The sequence below is a fragment of the Rattus norvegicus genome, chromosome X (assembly GCF_036323735.1).
Source record: "Rattus norvegicus strain BN/NHsdMcwi chromosome X, GRCr8, whole genome shotgun sequence".
NCBI lineage: Eukaryota > Metazoa > Chordata > Mammalia > Rodentia > Muridae > Rattus > Rattus norvegicus.
This window is the reverse complement of record NC_086039.1, coordinates 96848763-96867025: the sequence shown is the minus strand read 5'-3', so window position 1 is coordinate 96867025 and position 18263 is coordinate 96848763. Positions and strand designations below refer to the sequence as shown.

Here is an 18263-nt window from a genome sequence, read left to right as displayed (position 1 = left end):
CACTGAATATTACTCAGTTCATTTCCTACCTGCTGATTGATAGAAGTAAAACATCAACAAAGCATAGTTACTTGTAACTGAGAAGTGAAAGAACTGACTGATGTAAAAAGAAAGATATATATGCCTTTGGCACTTCCTGAAATTGAAGGACTTTGTCAACAATGGTACTTAACACTGCTTATAGCACAAAGAACATTCACCTAATTTCCTATACATCTTTTCATCTGAGTCTAACTAGAGAAGATAGTCCTAAAAAAGTACTCCTTACACAGTCTTCCAAGGGGGTAGGTTATTCACAATAAAGTGTAAGAAAGGAGGAAGGTAGCAAAATTTTCCTCACCATTCTTTACCCTTATTACCTATTTGACACAGGTCAATTTGTCACTTGAATCCTGGACCTCAGATTCCTGTTCTACAAAATGAAAATAATATGCTCTCTCCCCTTAGGCTTGTTGTAAAGAGTACAATAATAATCTTTTTAAAACAGAATGTCTGGTTGTACCAGTTTGTTTTTCTGTTGTTGTGATAAAACATCCTGACCAAAAGCAACTTGGGAGGAAAAGGGTTTGTTTTCATCTTACAACACTCAGGTTATACTCTATCATAAAGGGAAGTAAGAGTAGAGAGTTAAGGCAGGAGCTTGATCTACAAACCCCATAGGAACACTATTTACTGGTTTGTTTTCTAGTTATGCTAAACTGGCTTTCTTATATAGCACAGACCAATCTGATTAGATATTATGCTGCCCAAAGTGGGGTGGGCTCTCCCACAAAAATTTTCAATTGACAGTCTGTCACAAGTAGGGACAAATGTCAATCTGGTCCAGGCAAATTTTTAGCTGAGCTTCCATCTCCAGATATGACTCTAGGTTATTTCAAGCTGATAAAATTTATTCAGTATATTGGTATATAGAAATCACTTAATTAATACAAACTTATATGACATATCATGTTGTCATTAATTTCATGAGTAGCCAAACAATCACATTGTAAATAATTATAGGTGGCATAAAGTTGGAGGCTTCTTCTCAGTTATATTTTTGAAGAAGATTTAGGCTGATAATTTCTGAAATCCTAAAGCAAGGATGTATAGCACAGGTAAAAGATTAAAAGTTTGAGGGTCCATGGGAAACCTTGACTGGCTAAGGAAGAAATATACAAAATGTGGGCTAACTAGGAAAGTCTGTCTTCTGTTCCCCTAATAATGAGGACAATTGCACATTTATATATTCATATTCTGTAGAAGATTCCAACCAGAAAAACAATTCTAGTGTTAAATAAAATAAAATCTTAAGCCCATTGAGCTATGAAATTTCAAAGGCCCAGCTATTTCGAATATGTGATTCATAGCAGGCTACTAAATGTATACTAGAACAAAGATTTGTTCTTTTTAAAAATAAGTTGAGTTGACCAACTTTCTACTCGTACATTAATAATGCAGGTTTTCGCCGCCTTTAAGAACTAACAAGAGGAACACAAAGTATGTGTTATAGTATATACAGGGTTCTTCTTCTTCTTCTTCTTCTTCTTCTTCTTCTTCTTCTTCTTCTTCTTCTTCTTCTTCTTCTTCTTCTTCTTCTTCTTCTTCTTTTCTTATTTTTCGGAGCTGGGGACCGAACCCAGGGCCTTCCGCTTGCTAGGCAAGCACTCTACCACTGAGCTAAATCCCCAACCCCTACAGGGTCCTTCTTATATTCTAATATTTCCACTTAACATTTAGCATGTTCACAGGTCTGTTGGAACAATGAGAATCTGAGATCCAATGTTCTCATAGCATAGCTCATACTCTGGTAGGCAATGTGCAGAACAAAAAGAATCAGTGTCAGAGTATCAGACCATTAGGAATAGATGGAAAAATTGCAAAGACAAATAAATGCTAACCATGTAAGGCAAACTAGGATATTTTGGTCAAAAGTTAAACAGTAAGCTATAAAACTCAAACGCAGGATTTGTTATTAGATCAATGAAAGTGGAGAAAAAAAATAATTCTCAAACTGCAATTCGTGAACATTGGCTAATGTTTTTCTGAGGTATGGTAGGTAAACTTAAAACTCTGTAGTTTCATTTTTAAACATGATAACACTAAGCATAAACCGAATTATGTGGATTACCACCTTCAAACCAAGTCCTGCAGCCTAATTAGGCTCTGCTTTTACATTTGTATCTAAGATTATAATTTTGCTGCTGCTAGGTGAAACATTCATTACTGAATCCTAATGAAATGATTTTAGTATGGAAAAGTATTTGAACAAAAATAAACACAAAATGACATTGCCACATGTTGCCTCAACTCGACTGCAGATGAGACAGGAAACACAGGTGGCACCTACTGGTCATCTTATATGTTATTGTAGGCATGGAGAGACCAAAAGTGTCTGCCCTGCAGTCTCTTCACATCATCAACAGCAATTTAGAGTCACAAAAATCACTTGCCGGTTAAAGTGGTTCAAATTAAATTTTATTTTTTTATTTAAAGAATGACCATTTAGTTATCAAGGAAAAATGTGGTAAAAGTATCACAGTTAGAAGAAAAGAGATTCATTGAAGACACTTAACTATTTCATCTACATAATTGGGCTGGAAGGCTAGGATAATAAAGACAAAAACCATCAACATGTTCCTCAAGGTGAGGCAGTAATGTATTAGTGTCATCTATCTGGATCTCACAGAAAAGGAAACTGGGGCTTGGAAAACCTGAGCAAGGCCACTGTACAGATAAACAATATAGCCTGACATTAGATCTCAGATCTGTCTAACTATAAAACCTGCATGCTTAAGCACTGAACATGCTTCCTCTTAGTAGCAGTAATAAAGTGGTGTTCAAAATGACCATCGGAAAAAAGTATACTCTGAGACTCTGAGACAGCATTTACTTATTGCTCTCACTCCCAACAGAGTGAAATGGTGTCAAACCAAGCATCAACCGGAACAGTGAAATTAATGGTGACAGAATAGGAGTTCTCCTGATTAACTCCTTCCCCCAAAATCAACTAACAATTACGCAAAGGAAAGAACACCATACTGAATGAGTGAAAGAAAGCCCAGGATCAGCCCTTGCACTATAAAATAGAGAAAAAGTCACTCTCCGACCTGAAAAGATGAGGTTCACTTTGCACCCCTTTCCCCTTGACTACACCTCAACATACACAAAAGCCTCCCAGTATCCATGGTTTCCAATATGGAAGGGAGAGTTAGAAGGGGAAGTTCAACTTCCCTGTGACTATAGGAGCCTTTCCATGACTCTGAAACAATTGAATAACAGAAGAACTGTAATATTCAGTAACATGGAAGAACACAGAGAATATACTTACAGAAATTAAGCATGCACAGAAAGACAAAATCTGCATGATCTAATACACATGTACAATAAAAAAGTTGTGTGATAGAAATTAATAGCAGGATGTGAGTTACCACAAGCTAGCTTCATTGAGAGTATAAGTGATTGGAGAGATAATTAATTAAAATATGCATGTCTATAGAGATAGGAGGAGTAATTTAAGGGAATGGTAGACTATAGTTGAGTAAAATATATCTTTGAAAAAATACTAAGAGATTTGTGTTCTTACTAGAATAATTATAAGATAATATATCTGTTAATTAGCTATATTTAGTCATATATATTCTGCAGCACATCATACTGTATAACATGGATACACATAGTTTTATATATTAACATTAAAAAATAAATTTGAGGACAGGCATGGATACACATCCCTTTGATAGCAGCACTCAGGAGGCAGAGGCAAAGCGAACCCTAGGAATTCTAAATTAGCATGGTCTATATAGTGACATTCTAGCCCCTCGGAGTTACATAATAATACCCTATTATCAAAATAAAATAGGGGCTAGAGAGGTGGATCCTGGGTTTACGAACATTTGCTGTCTTTTTATAGACATAGTTCATTTCTTAGAACTGCATGGCAGTTCTAATTACAGTTCCAAGGAATCTGATGCCTTCTGGCTTCTGCATACACCAGGCCTTCATGTGGTACACATACATATAGGCATTTAAACACAGAGAGACATAAAATGAAAATAATCCTTTTATTTAAATTAAATAAGTAAAATGTGAAACCAAGAATCTTTGAGTAGGACATACATTTAGAAACATTAAAAAAAAAGAACACAGAAAACAAAAGAGATATTCAATAATGAGTTCATGTCTAAAGAAAGGCCCTTAAATTTTCATGTACATGAGCTGACTGGTTAAAGTTGCTACAATGTAAAAAATGACCAAATTAGAGTAAAACCAACTACTCCCTAAATGTGCATGTTAAATAAATTGGCATCTTTGAAACCAAATAATATATTAATGGCATAATCTTCTCATTAGTGTTTTAAAGAAGCCAGATATATTTTTAGGTTGCTACATACAAATTTGAATAATATATAGAAATAGGTTTTTAGGTTTCATTTCAGAAAACTGAATTTATTTAACAAATTCAAACATTTATCTTTATTCCCAATAAATGTGATGAATTTAGAAATTATTTAAGATTCTCCGATAAATATTTCATCTCTGTTGAATAAGAACCAATTTTAGTTCTCAACTAGTATACAGTGAATATCACAAAATTCTGTTTGCCCCAAACCCCAACCTAACTTGAAAGAACAATTGAGTAAGAATACTGAACTAGTATTAAGCATAAAATCTTTATGGAGCTTTTATAAAAGTACAATATTCTCACCCATAAGAGGTATACATATTATAGTATGAAAGTATGCAGCAGTGTAACAGTATAAATATAATGGCATTAGTTTTTGTTTGTTTGTTTGTTTTTTTTTTGTTTTCTCGGAGCTTGGGACCGAACCCAGGGCCTTGCGCTTGTTAGGCAAGCACTCTACCACTGAGCTAAATCCCCAACCCCCCGGCATTAGTTTTATAGAGTACCAACCATGCCCTTCTGGTAACAGAATTCTTATATCTAAGCACTTCTATTGTGGATTGGAATGTAAGCAAGGATACAGGTCCATTTCATCGAAACAATAACAATAGTAATAGTATTTTGTAGGTCACATTCTATGACTTACAATCTTAATGTGTTTTTTTTTCCAAATAGAAAATTGAGGAAATCTAAAACACACACAAAAAAATACATATACATCCTTAAAACACTTTCTTCTACTATATAAAAATATAAAACTATGGATGGTAAAAATGTTCAATTGTTAACATAAATTCTTTATAAACTATGGCACAATGTGGATGAAAGTTTAAACCTACTGAATACATGTGATGTATCTCATATTTTAAGTGGATGTTTACAGTGTATAAAATGGAAAAGAAATTACACTGCCCAAATCTGACATCAATTAAAGTGTTCTGCTGCCAATCCCATATTCTTTAGATATAACAAGACAAGAGGGGAAAAAAAAAAAAAACCTCAGCCATCTGGAGCGCAGTAGGTTAATGCACTATCTTGACATTTCTAACCAGTATAATTAAGGGCAAAACCACTTTTAAAACAGCACTCTCAAAGGAGTCTGTTATATAATGTGCATCTTAGGGAAGAAAAAAAACAAGAATCAAACGGAAATACAAAGCCTGTAGATTTCTTGGATTATTTCAAAGTTGAAACATATTTTGGACTACATCCGTTAGGCAGATCCTCAGTGTAAAGGAATATAATGAGTTGAGTTTTCAGGAGGAGTAGGACATGGTACCAAGTACTGTGCATATAACAGCAAGGAATAATCTCACGACTAAAAGCACATATATTCACAAATTGTATTAACATATAACATCAACAGACCTAACAAAAATTAACTGACGCTTAATACCGGGCAACAGTTATGGAAACTGTAGAGTAGTGGAAAGCTGATTTAAATCCAGTGTTAGTTGCATAGGGCTGTTTGATTATACAAGTGATTATTTTCTAAATTTCATTATATATTACATAATTGTTTTTGAAGATATAAACACAAATTATACTGTACTATACCAAATATGTATTTACACATATTTATTGTTTCATTATTATCATTATCACCAACATGTTGGGAAAACATCCAAAGCCTTACACTTCCTAGACAACTAGTATCACTGAGCTGCATTCTGATTTGTGAAATAGGTTCACACTATGTTGTCCATGATCTCCTCAAAATCTCCTGCCTACTGGCTCTGCACACTGAGTGCTGAGATCACAGGCATGCCACACTGAGACACATCTCTGTCTTTAATTTGTGACACTCCATATATTCTTACTATACTAATCCCTAAAGACTACCAGGCAAAATAATAATTATTCCCATTTTACAAATGAGGAAACTGAGCTCCTAACTCCAGAACCTTATCCAAAATCACAAAGCTAACTCTCAGTGTCTGGACAAAACACTGAATCAAGGGCTTGCTTCTCTATGAGGCCCATTTTTCAATGCAAACCTGAATCAAATAAACTTATAAATTTTCTACTTTTCCTCTTTTCTGTTATCTACTTATCAAGCATATCCTTGTATGTTAGACATACCATGTCCTTAATGTTTTACTATTCTTATAAATAAGCCTTTACATCATGGATTAGCCACTATAAGTTTTATAAATTAAGTATACACCCTCAAAAATACTGATTTTAGCAATTTCCAATGTTACTTGGGAAAATATCTGTTGTTCAGTTTGTGATGAAAACTGTGTTCCTAGAGTTGTAGAAAAGTTTCAAGTTGGAGAAGGGACTTTTTCCATTCAATTCAATTTTTAACTGTTTAAACTTTTAATTATAATTATATACCCATCTATTTCCTCCCTCAAACTCCTCCTGTGTACCCTTCCAGCTCTACTCAAATTCATGGCACCTTTTACGTCAATGGTGTCTGTGTGTGTTTGTGTGTACATGAATTTCCTATATATGCTTTCATGTATGACTATGTGGTATTTGAAAACCAATTTATGTGCTCTTCCCTGGGGTAGACTATTTCTCCCTAGAAAAGAATATATATTATGGCAACAAAACAAAGTTTTCAATAAGGAGAACCATTTTTGTGAGATACATCATAGAAATTACTAAATTTAAAGATACACATCTTCCAGCTAATTTGTAGCAATTCAAACAAAATGCTATGCATCATTACTGTTAAATGTGTCAACAAGTTTTTCAACTATTCTAAAACATCGGAAAATACTCACTAGAAAAATCAATTTCATAAATTTTTTAAAACGGATATGATTTCACATCACAGGACCTGAAAGTGAGATTTAAACAAATTGTAAGAGGTAAAATAATATTGTTTCACCAGAAAATAATTATTTGTTTAGTTTAACTAAAGTACAAGTTCTTGGTCCTCAAAACAAAATCAATCTAAAGTATTCATATATGTTGTCCCTATCAAAAATAAATAAAAGGCTTTGAGTCCTTAGAAAAGTACATTACACATATAACAGGTAGTTATTTTATCTATAATGTTAGTGATTTCAATGAAACCATGAGCTTAAATAATATATTCATTTTCATAGAAGAAAATAAAACTTACATATTGCTTTCATATTTTATGTCAGCAAGTGAGATTAATTTGCCCAGTAAAAATTTACTAAGCATCATCTATGTACTAAACACTAGAAACATAAAGAAAATAATGACACATGTCATCACTTGCTGAAGAAGCTGAGAACAGTATTTGTATGTCACTTGTATATTTGTACAGTTCCTTGGCTTTTTTTTTTTTTTTTTTTTTTTTGAGAACAGGTCTTCAATATACTATGCGGACCGACAACTCAGAAATACTCCTTTCTAAGTCTCTCAAGGACTGGGATAACAGGCATATACTACCACAACTGTGAAGAATGACATCTTTAAAACAGGAAAATTGTTAATAAAAATTACTCTACATTGACCTCAATATTTCTGGTTTTTACTGGATATTTAAAAAATGGGGTAGAGACCTAAACAAGGAATTCTCAACTGAGTACTACTGAATGACTGAGAAGTACCCAAAGAAATGTTCAACAACATTAGTAATCAGGGAAATGAAAATCAAAACAACCCTGAGATTCCACCTCACACCAGTCAGAATGGCTAAAATGAAAAACTCATGTGATATTAGATGTTGTCGAGGATACGGAGAAAGAGGAACAGTCCTCCATTGTTGGTGGGATTGCAGACTGGTGCAACCACTCTGGAAATCAGTCTGGAGGTTCCTCAGAAAATTGGACACTGAACTGCCTGAGGGCCCAGCTATACCTCTCTTGGGCATATACCCAAAAGATGCCCCAACATATAACAAAGACACGTGCTCCACTATGTTCATAGCAGCCTTATTTATAATAGCCAGAAGCTGGAAAGAACCCAGATGCCCTTCAACAGAGGAATGGATACAGAAAATGTGGTACATCTACACAATGGAGTACTAAGTTATCAAAAACAATGACTTTATGACATTCATATGCAAATGGACAGAGCTAGAAAATGTCATTCTGAGTGAGGTAACCCAATCACAAAAAAAAAAAAAAACCACCCACATGGTATGCACTCACTGATACATGGATATTAGTCCAAACTCTCAAATTGCCCAAGATATAAACCACAGACCACATGAAGCTCAAGAAGAAAGACAAGTGCAGACACTTCAGTCCTTCTTAAAAGGGGGGATAAAAAAAAATATTCATAGGAGGGTATGTGGAGACAAAGTTTGGAGCAGAGACTGAAAGAATGGCCATTAAGAGCCTGTCCCACCTGGGGATCCATCCCGTATACAGTCACCAAACTCAGACACTATTGCTGATGCAAATGAAGCGAAGAAGCAGAAGCTGACAGGAGTCTGATACAGTTGTCTCCTGAGAGGCTCAGAAAGAGCATAACAAATGAGAGGCAAATACTAGCAGCCAACCATTGAACTGAGAATGGGGTACCCATTGGAGGAATTAGAGAAAGGATTGAAGGAGCTCAACTGTTTTGCAACCCCATAAGAAAAACAAAAAACAAACAAACAAAAAAAAAAAAACAACAACAGCCAACCAGAGGTCCCAGGGACTAAACCATTACCCAAAGAGTACACATGGACAGAGCCATGGCTCCAGCTGCATATGTAGCAGAGGATGGCCTTGGGCAGGTGGGAAGGGGAGGGGAACACCCTTATAGAAGAATGGGGAGGTAGATGGAATAGGGGTTATGGATGGGAAACCGGGAAAAGGGAATAACATTTGAAATGTAAATAAAAAATATTTCTGTTCATAAGTACTACTACATGTCACAGATTAGAAAACAAATGAGAAAAACTTGCAGATATATCTGTGACAATTATGATGAAAGAAAAACAGAATTATAAAATATATACTATTACTATAAAGGATAAGTATTTGAGAGGCAGAGATTATTAGTAGGAAAGCAAATGCTAATGAAAAAATACAGGACAAGAATGAAGGTCCTTGAAACCTCAACTAATGGCTTTTGACTATTTCTAGCAAAGTGAAGTCACTGAGTGACATGTTCATACAAATATAAAAGGCAATAGAAAGCAAAGCCCAAAGAATAGGAACAACGTGTGTCTTTTGCTAGAATTTACATGAAAGAGGGGGTGGGCTCTGGTGGTATGAATAAAAATGGGACCTATGGCATCGATATAAGAATGGTCTGTCATTATGGAATGGCACTATTTGAGAAGAATTAGAAGGTGTAGCCTTGTTGGAGGAAGTGTGTCATTGGCCATAAGCTTTGTGTTTTCAAAAGCCTAAGCCAGGTTCAATGGTTTTCTCTTTTCCTGCTACCTGTATATCCAGGTAGAATTCTCAGCTACTTCCCCAGCATCCTGTCTGCCTGCATATTGCCAGGTTTCTCACCATGATAATAATGCACTAAACCTCTGAACTGTAAGTCAGCCTAAATTAAATACTTTTCTTTATAAGAGTTATTGTGGTCATGATGTCTCTTCACAGCAATAGAACACTAAGTCATAAGCTAAATTAGAAAAGTGAAAATGGAACTGAAGACTATTGAACACTGAGAATGGAGAAGAGTAAATAAATTTCAGAAATATTTTACCATGTAAAATTATTAGACAAAGAGAAAGTACTAAAATGCTTATCTGATTTATGTTATTTTATGTCATTAACAAAAGCATATTTTATGCTGTAGTTCTATATTTAAAAGTAATATACTAGGGATTTTTACTTTCATTTATTTATATGAATACACACACACACTTAAAAGATTTTCATGAATTATCTTATTATCAGATGAGTTTGTCATTACAATTTTACCCTGGTTCTCTAAACAGCGTTAGATATTCTTGTATTTTCTTATTTTTCATATGTATAAAACTTGTTAAATTCAATAAATTCAATTAAAATATCTATTCTGCTATAATTCTAACTGGATACATTTAAGGAGATTTTATATAATTATAGCCCTCATTTATTTCATCTAGAATTGTAGTTATATTCTGAACTTGTACTTTTCTCATATTATGAATGTGTCCTTTTACATTGTTGATTCACTGTTCATTCTTCAACACATTATTGCTACAAAGAAATGCCAGTAGCATCTTCTCACTTTAGCAATGAGCATATAGGTATTCAGTTATCTATTGATTATATCCTCCTAGCTCTCAGAATTGCCACTTTCACCTGGAAAATAAGTAAAAAACACAAATGGCCTCAGGATTTTGAATTTCTATGTTAGCTTCATTATCTTCAAATATATCTCTTAAATTTATTTTCTTAGTTGTTTCAATTAATCTTCATAAATGGCAACAGAAATTGAGGTATCAGTGATACTTCAGTTACATGTTTCATTTGGTTAATATTCCCCAAAGGTGGTTGGTGGCACCTTTGAAAGGAAGAAACAGTCTGTGCCACAAACTAGCCTCTATATAGGTTGTACAGTTTGCAGTTGTCATCCCTGAACACAGGTACATATTAGCTAACATACACAGACTCAATAGATTGATTATGCATGTGTTTGTGTGTGTGTACGGTTAGTAGTTCGCGTACCCACTAATGCATTAAAATTTTCAAGATTTCCAGTATATATTATAGGAACTATTTTGAAAATGTATATTTACATATATTTTAACTGTCTCAAATATATAATATGTCTAGAAATTGCTTTGGAACTTTCACTGTTATGATAAACCTAGTCTATCATTTGTTCAAGCAATACCTGGAACTTCTGAACATTCTGGTAAATAGGTAGCTGCTTATTATTCTGGAGTGTTCACTCCTCGCTGTAAACATGAAATAATTTACAGCCATAAATGATGTAAAAGAACCTGCAGAAGTTTCAACAAGTTCTATAGCGTATGCTCTCAGAAAGCATTCACATTATACTCATGTAGGATGCATCCAAAATGAAATAGCAAGGCTTTTCAATCTTGCCTTAATTTAAAAACAAAACCAAAACAAAACCATCCTAAATTCAAAAGGATACATGCTGCTTCCAGTTCATTGTCTGGTGACAATGTGCATACCTTTCATTTCACTGGAAATATTGAAAATTCAAATACAAAGGCTCTTGCTTTGTTTCTTATGGTATCACCCCACTGCCACACACCAGAGAGATGTAATGAATACTAGCAAAAAAGAAAATGAGCAGATACAGGCAGCTTTGTGCTAGCTGAAAGCTTATTATACATTCCTCTGTCTGCATCTGAACATTTTCTTGTCTCTTATTTCACATTAGAGAGAATAAATAATTATTTCTTCTAAGGTATATAATTCCAACTAATTAAGACTACACTACTTAGAACATTACCAGAAACCTTAAAGCCCTGTAATAACAGTTAAGCAAGCACTGGAGACATGAAAATATCTTGACTTCTACTTTTAAATCTTCTGAAAAGTTTTTAAGTCCTAGGCTTACACATTGAAATTTGGTGCCTAGTAGATGAATATTATGAATCAAATACTTTTGAATGATTTGTATCAACATATGAGGCACTGACTCCCCACTAGTTGCTTATTAAGGACAGGTCATAGTAGGTATCCTATGAAGAGACATGTTTAAATAGGCATCAAAGCGATCCAAAATATTTGAGCTCTGATGCCCTACACTGTATACACAAACATATTATTGGATTCGTTTTTGGTGTGTATTTGTTTTGCTTCATTTTTTTCTTACATCAGATGTAAGCACTTGGCTACTTACTGCATTTCTTTCTAAACATTCCAGTTATAACCAGTTTGCATATATGTATTATTTCAAAATGTCATTTAAGTAAATCTAGATTCATTTAGGTTAATTCTCAGACAAATTCTAAAATTGCCATATTCCATGTATTTCAAGTAATGTTTCAACAATGTAAATCCTTAGATCTGATTACGTCACTTCTTAGATTCATTGGACATACTTTTAAAACATCAAGCTCAAATTCACCCACACTGAGAAATAGTTTTGTACTTCCTTTGCTTATCTAATCTTTATGTACCATTAAAGAGTCAGCTTAAATATCACTTCCTCAGGGAAGCCTTCCTTGTCCTCCCAAATGAGGTCTCTCTAATCTGCTGGATGTATCCTTTAAGCACTTAGGATAATTAAAATGAATATTGGTTTTATATCTGACTCCCTATCATCCTGAGAACAAAGACTAACCACTATTATTCAGAACAGTCTGTTCATCCAATATGCAATCAAAATTCGTACTTGGTAAATAAATATACAAAAATTTATTCTCATTATGCAACATATTTATTTATAGAATAGAAAGCCACATGGCCCTTATTGTCATATGTTGCAAAATACAACCCAAGCATAATCAGAAGAATATTAAAATGGAAATATTTTGACATTTTAAGCCAAAGTTAGAGCCTCAGCTATCAGTTCAAATTTGGATAAAACGTGTTCCATCATGAGTTTAATTACATTATAGTTTCACTAACTGATTAAATAAGAAAATAAGTCATGCTCTAGCAGCATTTCAGAGAAAAGCTGAGGAAAAAATAAAAATTTTAATTATCTGAGAAAGCCATCTTAAATAGTGGATAAAGGCTCATCAAAATACATAGACAAAATTTAAAATGCAGAATAAAATATAAATGAGGTTCATAATTATAGCATTAGGAAGCCCAGATTTAAGAAAAGAAAACTGCTACAAAGCATTCATTTGGTCCCTCTTATTTACCTGAGGCAGAAAGAAAAACAAAAGATCGTATTCTAGGCCTGCTGGCTGCTTGTTTCAGACTTTTGTGTTTTTGTTTTTTAACTAATAGCACTTAATTTCAAGTTTGCCACATAAAACTCATAACACAAGATAGACTAGCCTAGGCAAATAAGGTTTGAGGGTTGCTTTTCTTCCCCCATGCATGTCACTATTCTATATATTTTCCTTCACTTCCACTAACTGGTTAAAAGGTGAATGAAGCCATTTGTATTTTTGTTGGTTTCTATACCTACTTTTTGTGCTTCATTAGAATCTCTGATTTGTGGTGCAGAGGAAATACTTAGCACCAGGGAAACGCCTTAGCTATAGATTAAAATGAATAAGAACATAGGCATAAACAGAATTTTATCAATATTATTGCACCTATTATTTTCATATATCACATAAGCTGACACAAGTAATGTATTCATTCTTGTGCACAACTACACAAGCTGAAGCTCCTCATAATCATTTTAAAAGCACAATTTTTCAACTTCAAAAAATAAATCTAGAGCTAGCACAGAGATCTTTACTTAGTTGTCAAAAGTAAGCACTAAACATTTAAATCTACAATATATGAAGTATCATAAATGCTTGGTGCCTTATCGTTCATTAAACATCACAAACCAGAGAGCTTTCAAAATACAGAATCAAGAAAATACTATATTCTTAGATGCAATTAAGCCAGCTTAGGTGTCATACCTACTTAGATAAATAGCAAATAATAAATATTTCATGATGGTGGAGTAGTAGTACATTCATAATACTGAGGAAAGGTTTACAGCTATTTCTGGAAAATAAAATCCTAAAATAGAACATAGTAAGACATGGATGTTAATGGCTGTACTTAGAAGTATCTTTGGAATGAATATATGTGAATAAATTAATGGGAAATGGCAAGTTCTCTAACAAAAGTTACACTGTGATGATTAGGAGTTTAATACAGAAAAAACTCTATGGTGCTGCTAAATATAAATACTGTGATGGTTTCAATAAGGGTGGATTAGGAAATGTGGCCTTGCTGGAGACAGTGTGACACTGAAGGGTGGCTTTTCAGAGTTCAAAAGCTGAAGCTACTCTGTCTCTGTCTCTCTGTATCTCTCTGCATCTCTCTCTCTCTCTCTCTCTCTCTCTCTCTCTCTCTCTCTCTCTCTCTCTCTCTCTCTCTGCTGCCTGTCGATACAGATATAGAACTCTCAGATCTGTCTTCAGCACCATGTCCTCCTGCAAGCTACCATGTTTCCTTGCTTCCCACCCTGACAATAATGGAGTAAACCTCTGAAGCTTTAAGTATGCCCCAATTAAATGTTCCCTTTATAAGAGTCTTAGTGGTCATAGTATGTATTCACAGTAATAGAACTCTAACAAAGACAAAATCATAAAATGATACATAAAATTAATTCTGATGGTGGAAAAAATTAAAGATTATAACTTGTTGTTTAATTCTTCAATATGTAAAATAAATACTCTAATAAAGTTTAAGCAAATACTGCAATTAAATTGAGTCTATAATAGCATGCTTAAATTTTCTTATAACAATTGCTTATAAAAATGTTCAAATTATGAGAAAAGTATATATAATGAGTCATTACTAGAACAACCTACAGCACTTCTTCATCCTCATTTCTACTTTCTCATCCCTCAAAATTCTCAAAAATAATTTATGCAAAATTAATCTTCAGAATGCTCTAATGTAAACACAGAGTCCTTATACCCAAAGACCTCAGTGACATTTCTGGTTATTTGATCTACTTGTTTTAATCATATGCCTGTTTGGATATGTGTACATAAGTGCAGTTTCCAGGGAAGACCAGTAGAGGGTAGTACATCTCTTGGAGCTAGAGTTACAGGTAGATAAGAGCCACCAGATGTAAGTGATGGAACCCAAATGTGGGACCTTTGCAAGAGCAGCCAAGTATTCTTTTTTTGTTGTTGTTAAATTGGTTATTTTTTATTTATATTTCAAATGTTATTCACTTTCCGGGTTTCCCAGCCATAAGTCCCCTGAAGCCCCAACTCTATTCATTTTTAAATATTCTACATTTGTACAAGAACTAAATAAAAGGCTACTTAAGTATCAAGCAATAGAAATGCTCTTATATTCCTTTGGTTCGTTGTATGTTCTAACTGACTTGCACAGGTTCTGACAATATTTGGAGTATTTGGCTTTCAACCCAAAAGTATTTCAAATTCCCCCATTCGTCAGCAAAGATTTTACCAATTGTCTGTAACTCTTAATAAATAACAAATGAGAAAATAGAGACAATGGAAAATTAAATTGCCAAAACAACAACAAAAAATAAGATTACCATCACTTCAAAAAATATTGAAGAAAAAGAAAACAGTACAGCTAAGTCTTGTATCTATACATATAATACGCATCTAAGAGGAAATCATCTAGGATGGAGCAAACTAGAAACAAAATTATATTTTAAAAAGTGAAAGCTATTTTCCATGCCTTTAAAATATATTCTAAAAAAATCAGAAAGTCATTATTAAGAAGTTAAAGATCCAAGAGAATAATGTTCCAGAAAATATTTTTGGTAGTCAAGGAACAACAAATAATAGTTTTGCTAGCACTTAAAGAAGTTATGATTTAGGATACCAGTCTTTATGATTTGCCCTGATCCCTAAAACTCAGGGAAGGAAAAAAATAACTTGTCACAATCATTTATCATTTAAGTATCTCTCAACCAAGAGGCTCTGCCCTTTAAGACTCTCGTCAACAAAGCAGGCTAAGGTAAAAGCATTTATCATAACCTTTCTCTATTCCCTATCTTCCTTCACCCCACCCAAAAAGAAAAAGAGCTATCACCAAGACAGACGTGAAAATTACTTTAAAAGCTTAATGTTGACTGGTTCTATGTAAATGGTCAATTCACTTCCAAAGGCTCAAAATGCCTCAAATTGTTAGAGTTCAACTCCCATATCCATTGATTCAGCAAAATCCTTTACAATTTCTACTATACAATATGCACATTATTAGATATCGCCAAGATACACGTTTGGAAGATACCCACCAAATCTATAGGCATCACATCCCTAAATCATAAAACTTAGTTTAATGTGGGAGAAGACAAAATATGAGTTGGCATAACAATTAAAATCAAATGGTAAATTTCCACAACATAACTACCATTTATACTTAAAAGTACTATAGAAGTTGCAAGACCAAGAGCCCAGTCCTATTTTCTTTCCATAAGTTACCAACCTCATGCTATACTATAAAAGAGGTTAATGCTCAGTAGGTCCTCCACATGTCTATATTTCTGCCTTGTTTTTGAAGACCTAGTATCACTGTATAGCTCAAAGATGGATGGTATTTCTTACATAACTCAAAACGTCTTCTAATCAGTCATCCTAATGAATGGTGGGGTAAATGGAGGCATTGCAGCATGTTTAAACCATGTTTGCCTGAAATGATACAGGAGCATATTTAAGAGGTAAATGGAAATGGAATGACAAAACTTTCCCAAGGGATAGACATTCAAAAATATTTTTGAAATGTGGGATTAGACTTGCCATAAATGGATAAAAATAAACGTATATATCCCAATATTCAGTAGCTACATCTGTGAGGCACATTACTAAAGAATTTTATGAACAATATACTTAGCGCTTATAACAACCTGCATTATACACATAGTCACCAACTTTAAAAATGAAGACACTAAAGTGAATCACCTGTAGCCATACAGTTATTAAGAGGTAGTGACACCAGGGGTTGGGGATTTAACTCAGTGGAAGAGCGCTTGCCTAGCAAGCGCAAGGCCCTGTGTTTGGTCCTCAGCTCCGGGAAAAAAAGAAAAGAAAAAAAAAAAGAAACAACAATAAGAGGTAGTGACACCAAAAACATTAGGAAAGTGGAGGTGGGAAGTGTGTAAGAGCTGGAAGATTGAGAGATGGGCTAAGAAATGTCATTCCCTAGACTTCAGACAACTATTATACTCATTAATTCACGTTAGCTGCAATTACCTGCACTGGACTCTCACAAAATCATGCCTATTAACAATGAATGAAGAGGAGGAGAGAGAAAGCTCAAGGGACCCTATATTTTAATTCTGCACTATTGGCTATAGAGAGATTCTGGGAGAGGAGGAAATCACTGTCATTAGCTGTGTGCCCTCTGCTAAGCACATGAAGCTCCATTGACTTTGCTTAAAACCTGTGGGTTTCATGTATACACCCAAGGAACAAGAGCAGCATTTGAACTTATATTGACTTTCAAACTATTCAAATGAAAGCCAACCAAGCTGACAAATATCCTAAATTTATTAATAGCTTCATTTTAGTACCACACCCTGGAGTACGTATCCTTGGGTTTAGCTAAAAGGACTAATGTTATTTCCACCATGTTGCCGATATAGTGTATCTGAAATAGAACCAAAATATATCAGAATAATACTGTGTAACTAATATCTCTGAAGACACAAATCATCAATTAATAATGCAAAGACACAAGTCATCAATTAATAGTGTTCTACTTATGAAGGACAAATGGCAGCAAAATATCTTTCATTTCAGGTTGGAGAAATCCCATAATATTATGCAATCATATTTACAGCATTTTCTCATTCAAATATCTAGGAAAAAACATAAAAATAATCATGGCAGGAAGACAAAATCTTTTTAGAAGGAGAGTTTTAATCCACTAAAAATGTTAATGATTAACTGCCTCCAGGACAGTGGGACCAGCCCACATGTAAAATCAGATTAATGACAAGCTGAGGAGAAATGCATTTTCTTACCCAAGAGTTTTAAGATAAATCTTAAAATATAAGTTTCACACTTTATAACTACCATAGAATTCCAAGAGGAATGTTAAAACATGCTGGGTTCTTTTTTAATTTTTATTTTTATTGAATATTTTATTTATTTACATTTCAAATATTATCTGATTTGAAACCCCTCCAGAAACCCCCTATTCTCTCCCTCCCCCCCCCTTGTTTCTATGAGGGTGCTCCCCCCACCCACCCAACTACCCCCTGCCCAAATTGGCATTCCCCTATACTGGGGCATTAGGCCTTCACAGGACCAAGGGTTTCTCCTCCCACTGATGCACTATAATGCCATCCTCTGCTACATATGCAGTGGAGCCATGGGTCTGTCCATGTGTACTACTTGGTTGGTGGTTTAGTACCCGGGAGCTCTGGGGTGTCTGGTTGGTTGATCTTGTTGTTCTTCCTATGGATTGCAAAACCC

The 18263-nt window shown here is 34.2% G+C and overlaps 1 protein-coding gene across 6 annotated transcripts in view; it reads right to left on the bottom strand.

Moving 5' to 3' along the window:
• Nucleotides 1–18263, bottom strand: part of Diaph2 (diaphanous-related formin 2) — an 827546-nt gene that overhangs the window by 661055 nt on the left and 148228 nt on the right. The window contains exon 3 of one of the 6 annotated variants that reach the window (XM_039100254.2): nucleotides 7120–7175. The exons of the other annotated variants lie outside the window; for them this stretch is intronic. Coding sequence (XP_038956182.1) covers nucleotides 7120–7137 — 18 coding nt within the window. The 5' untranslated portion in view covers nucleotides 7138–7175. The remainder of the gene's footprint in view (nucleotides 1–7119; nucleotides 7176–18263) is intronic. 6 annotated transcript variants of the gene reach the window in all.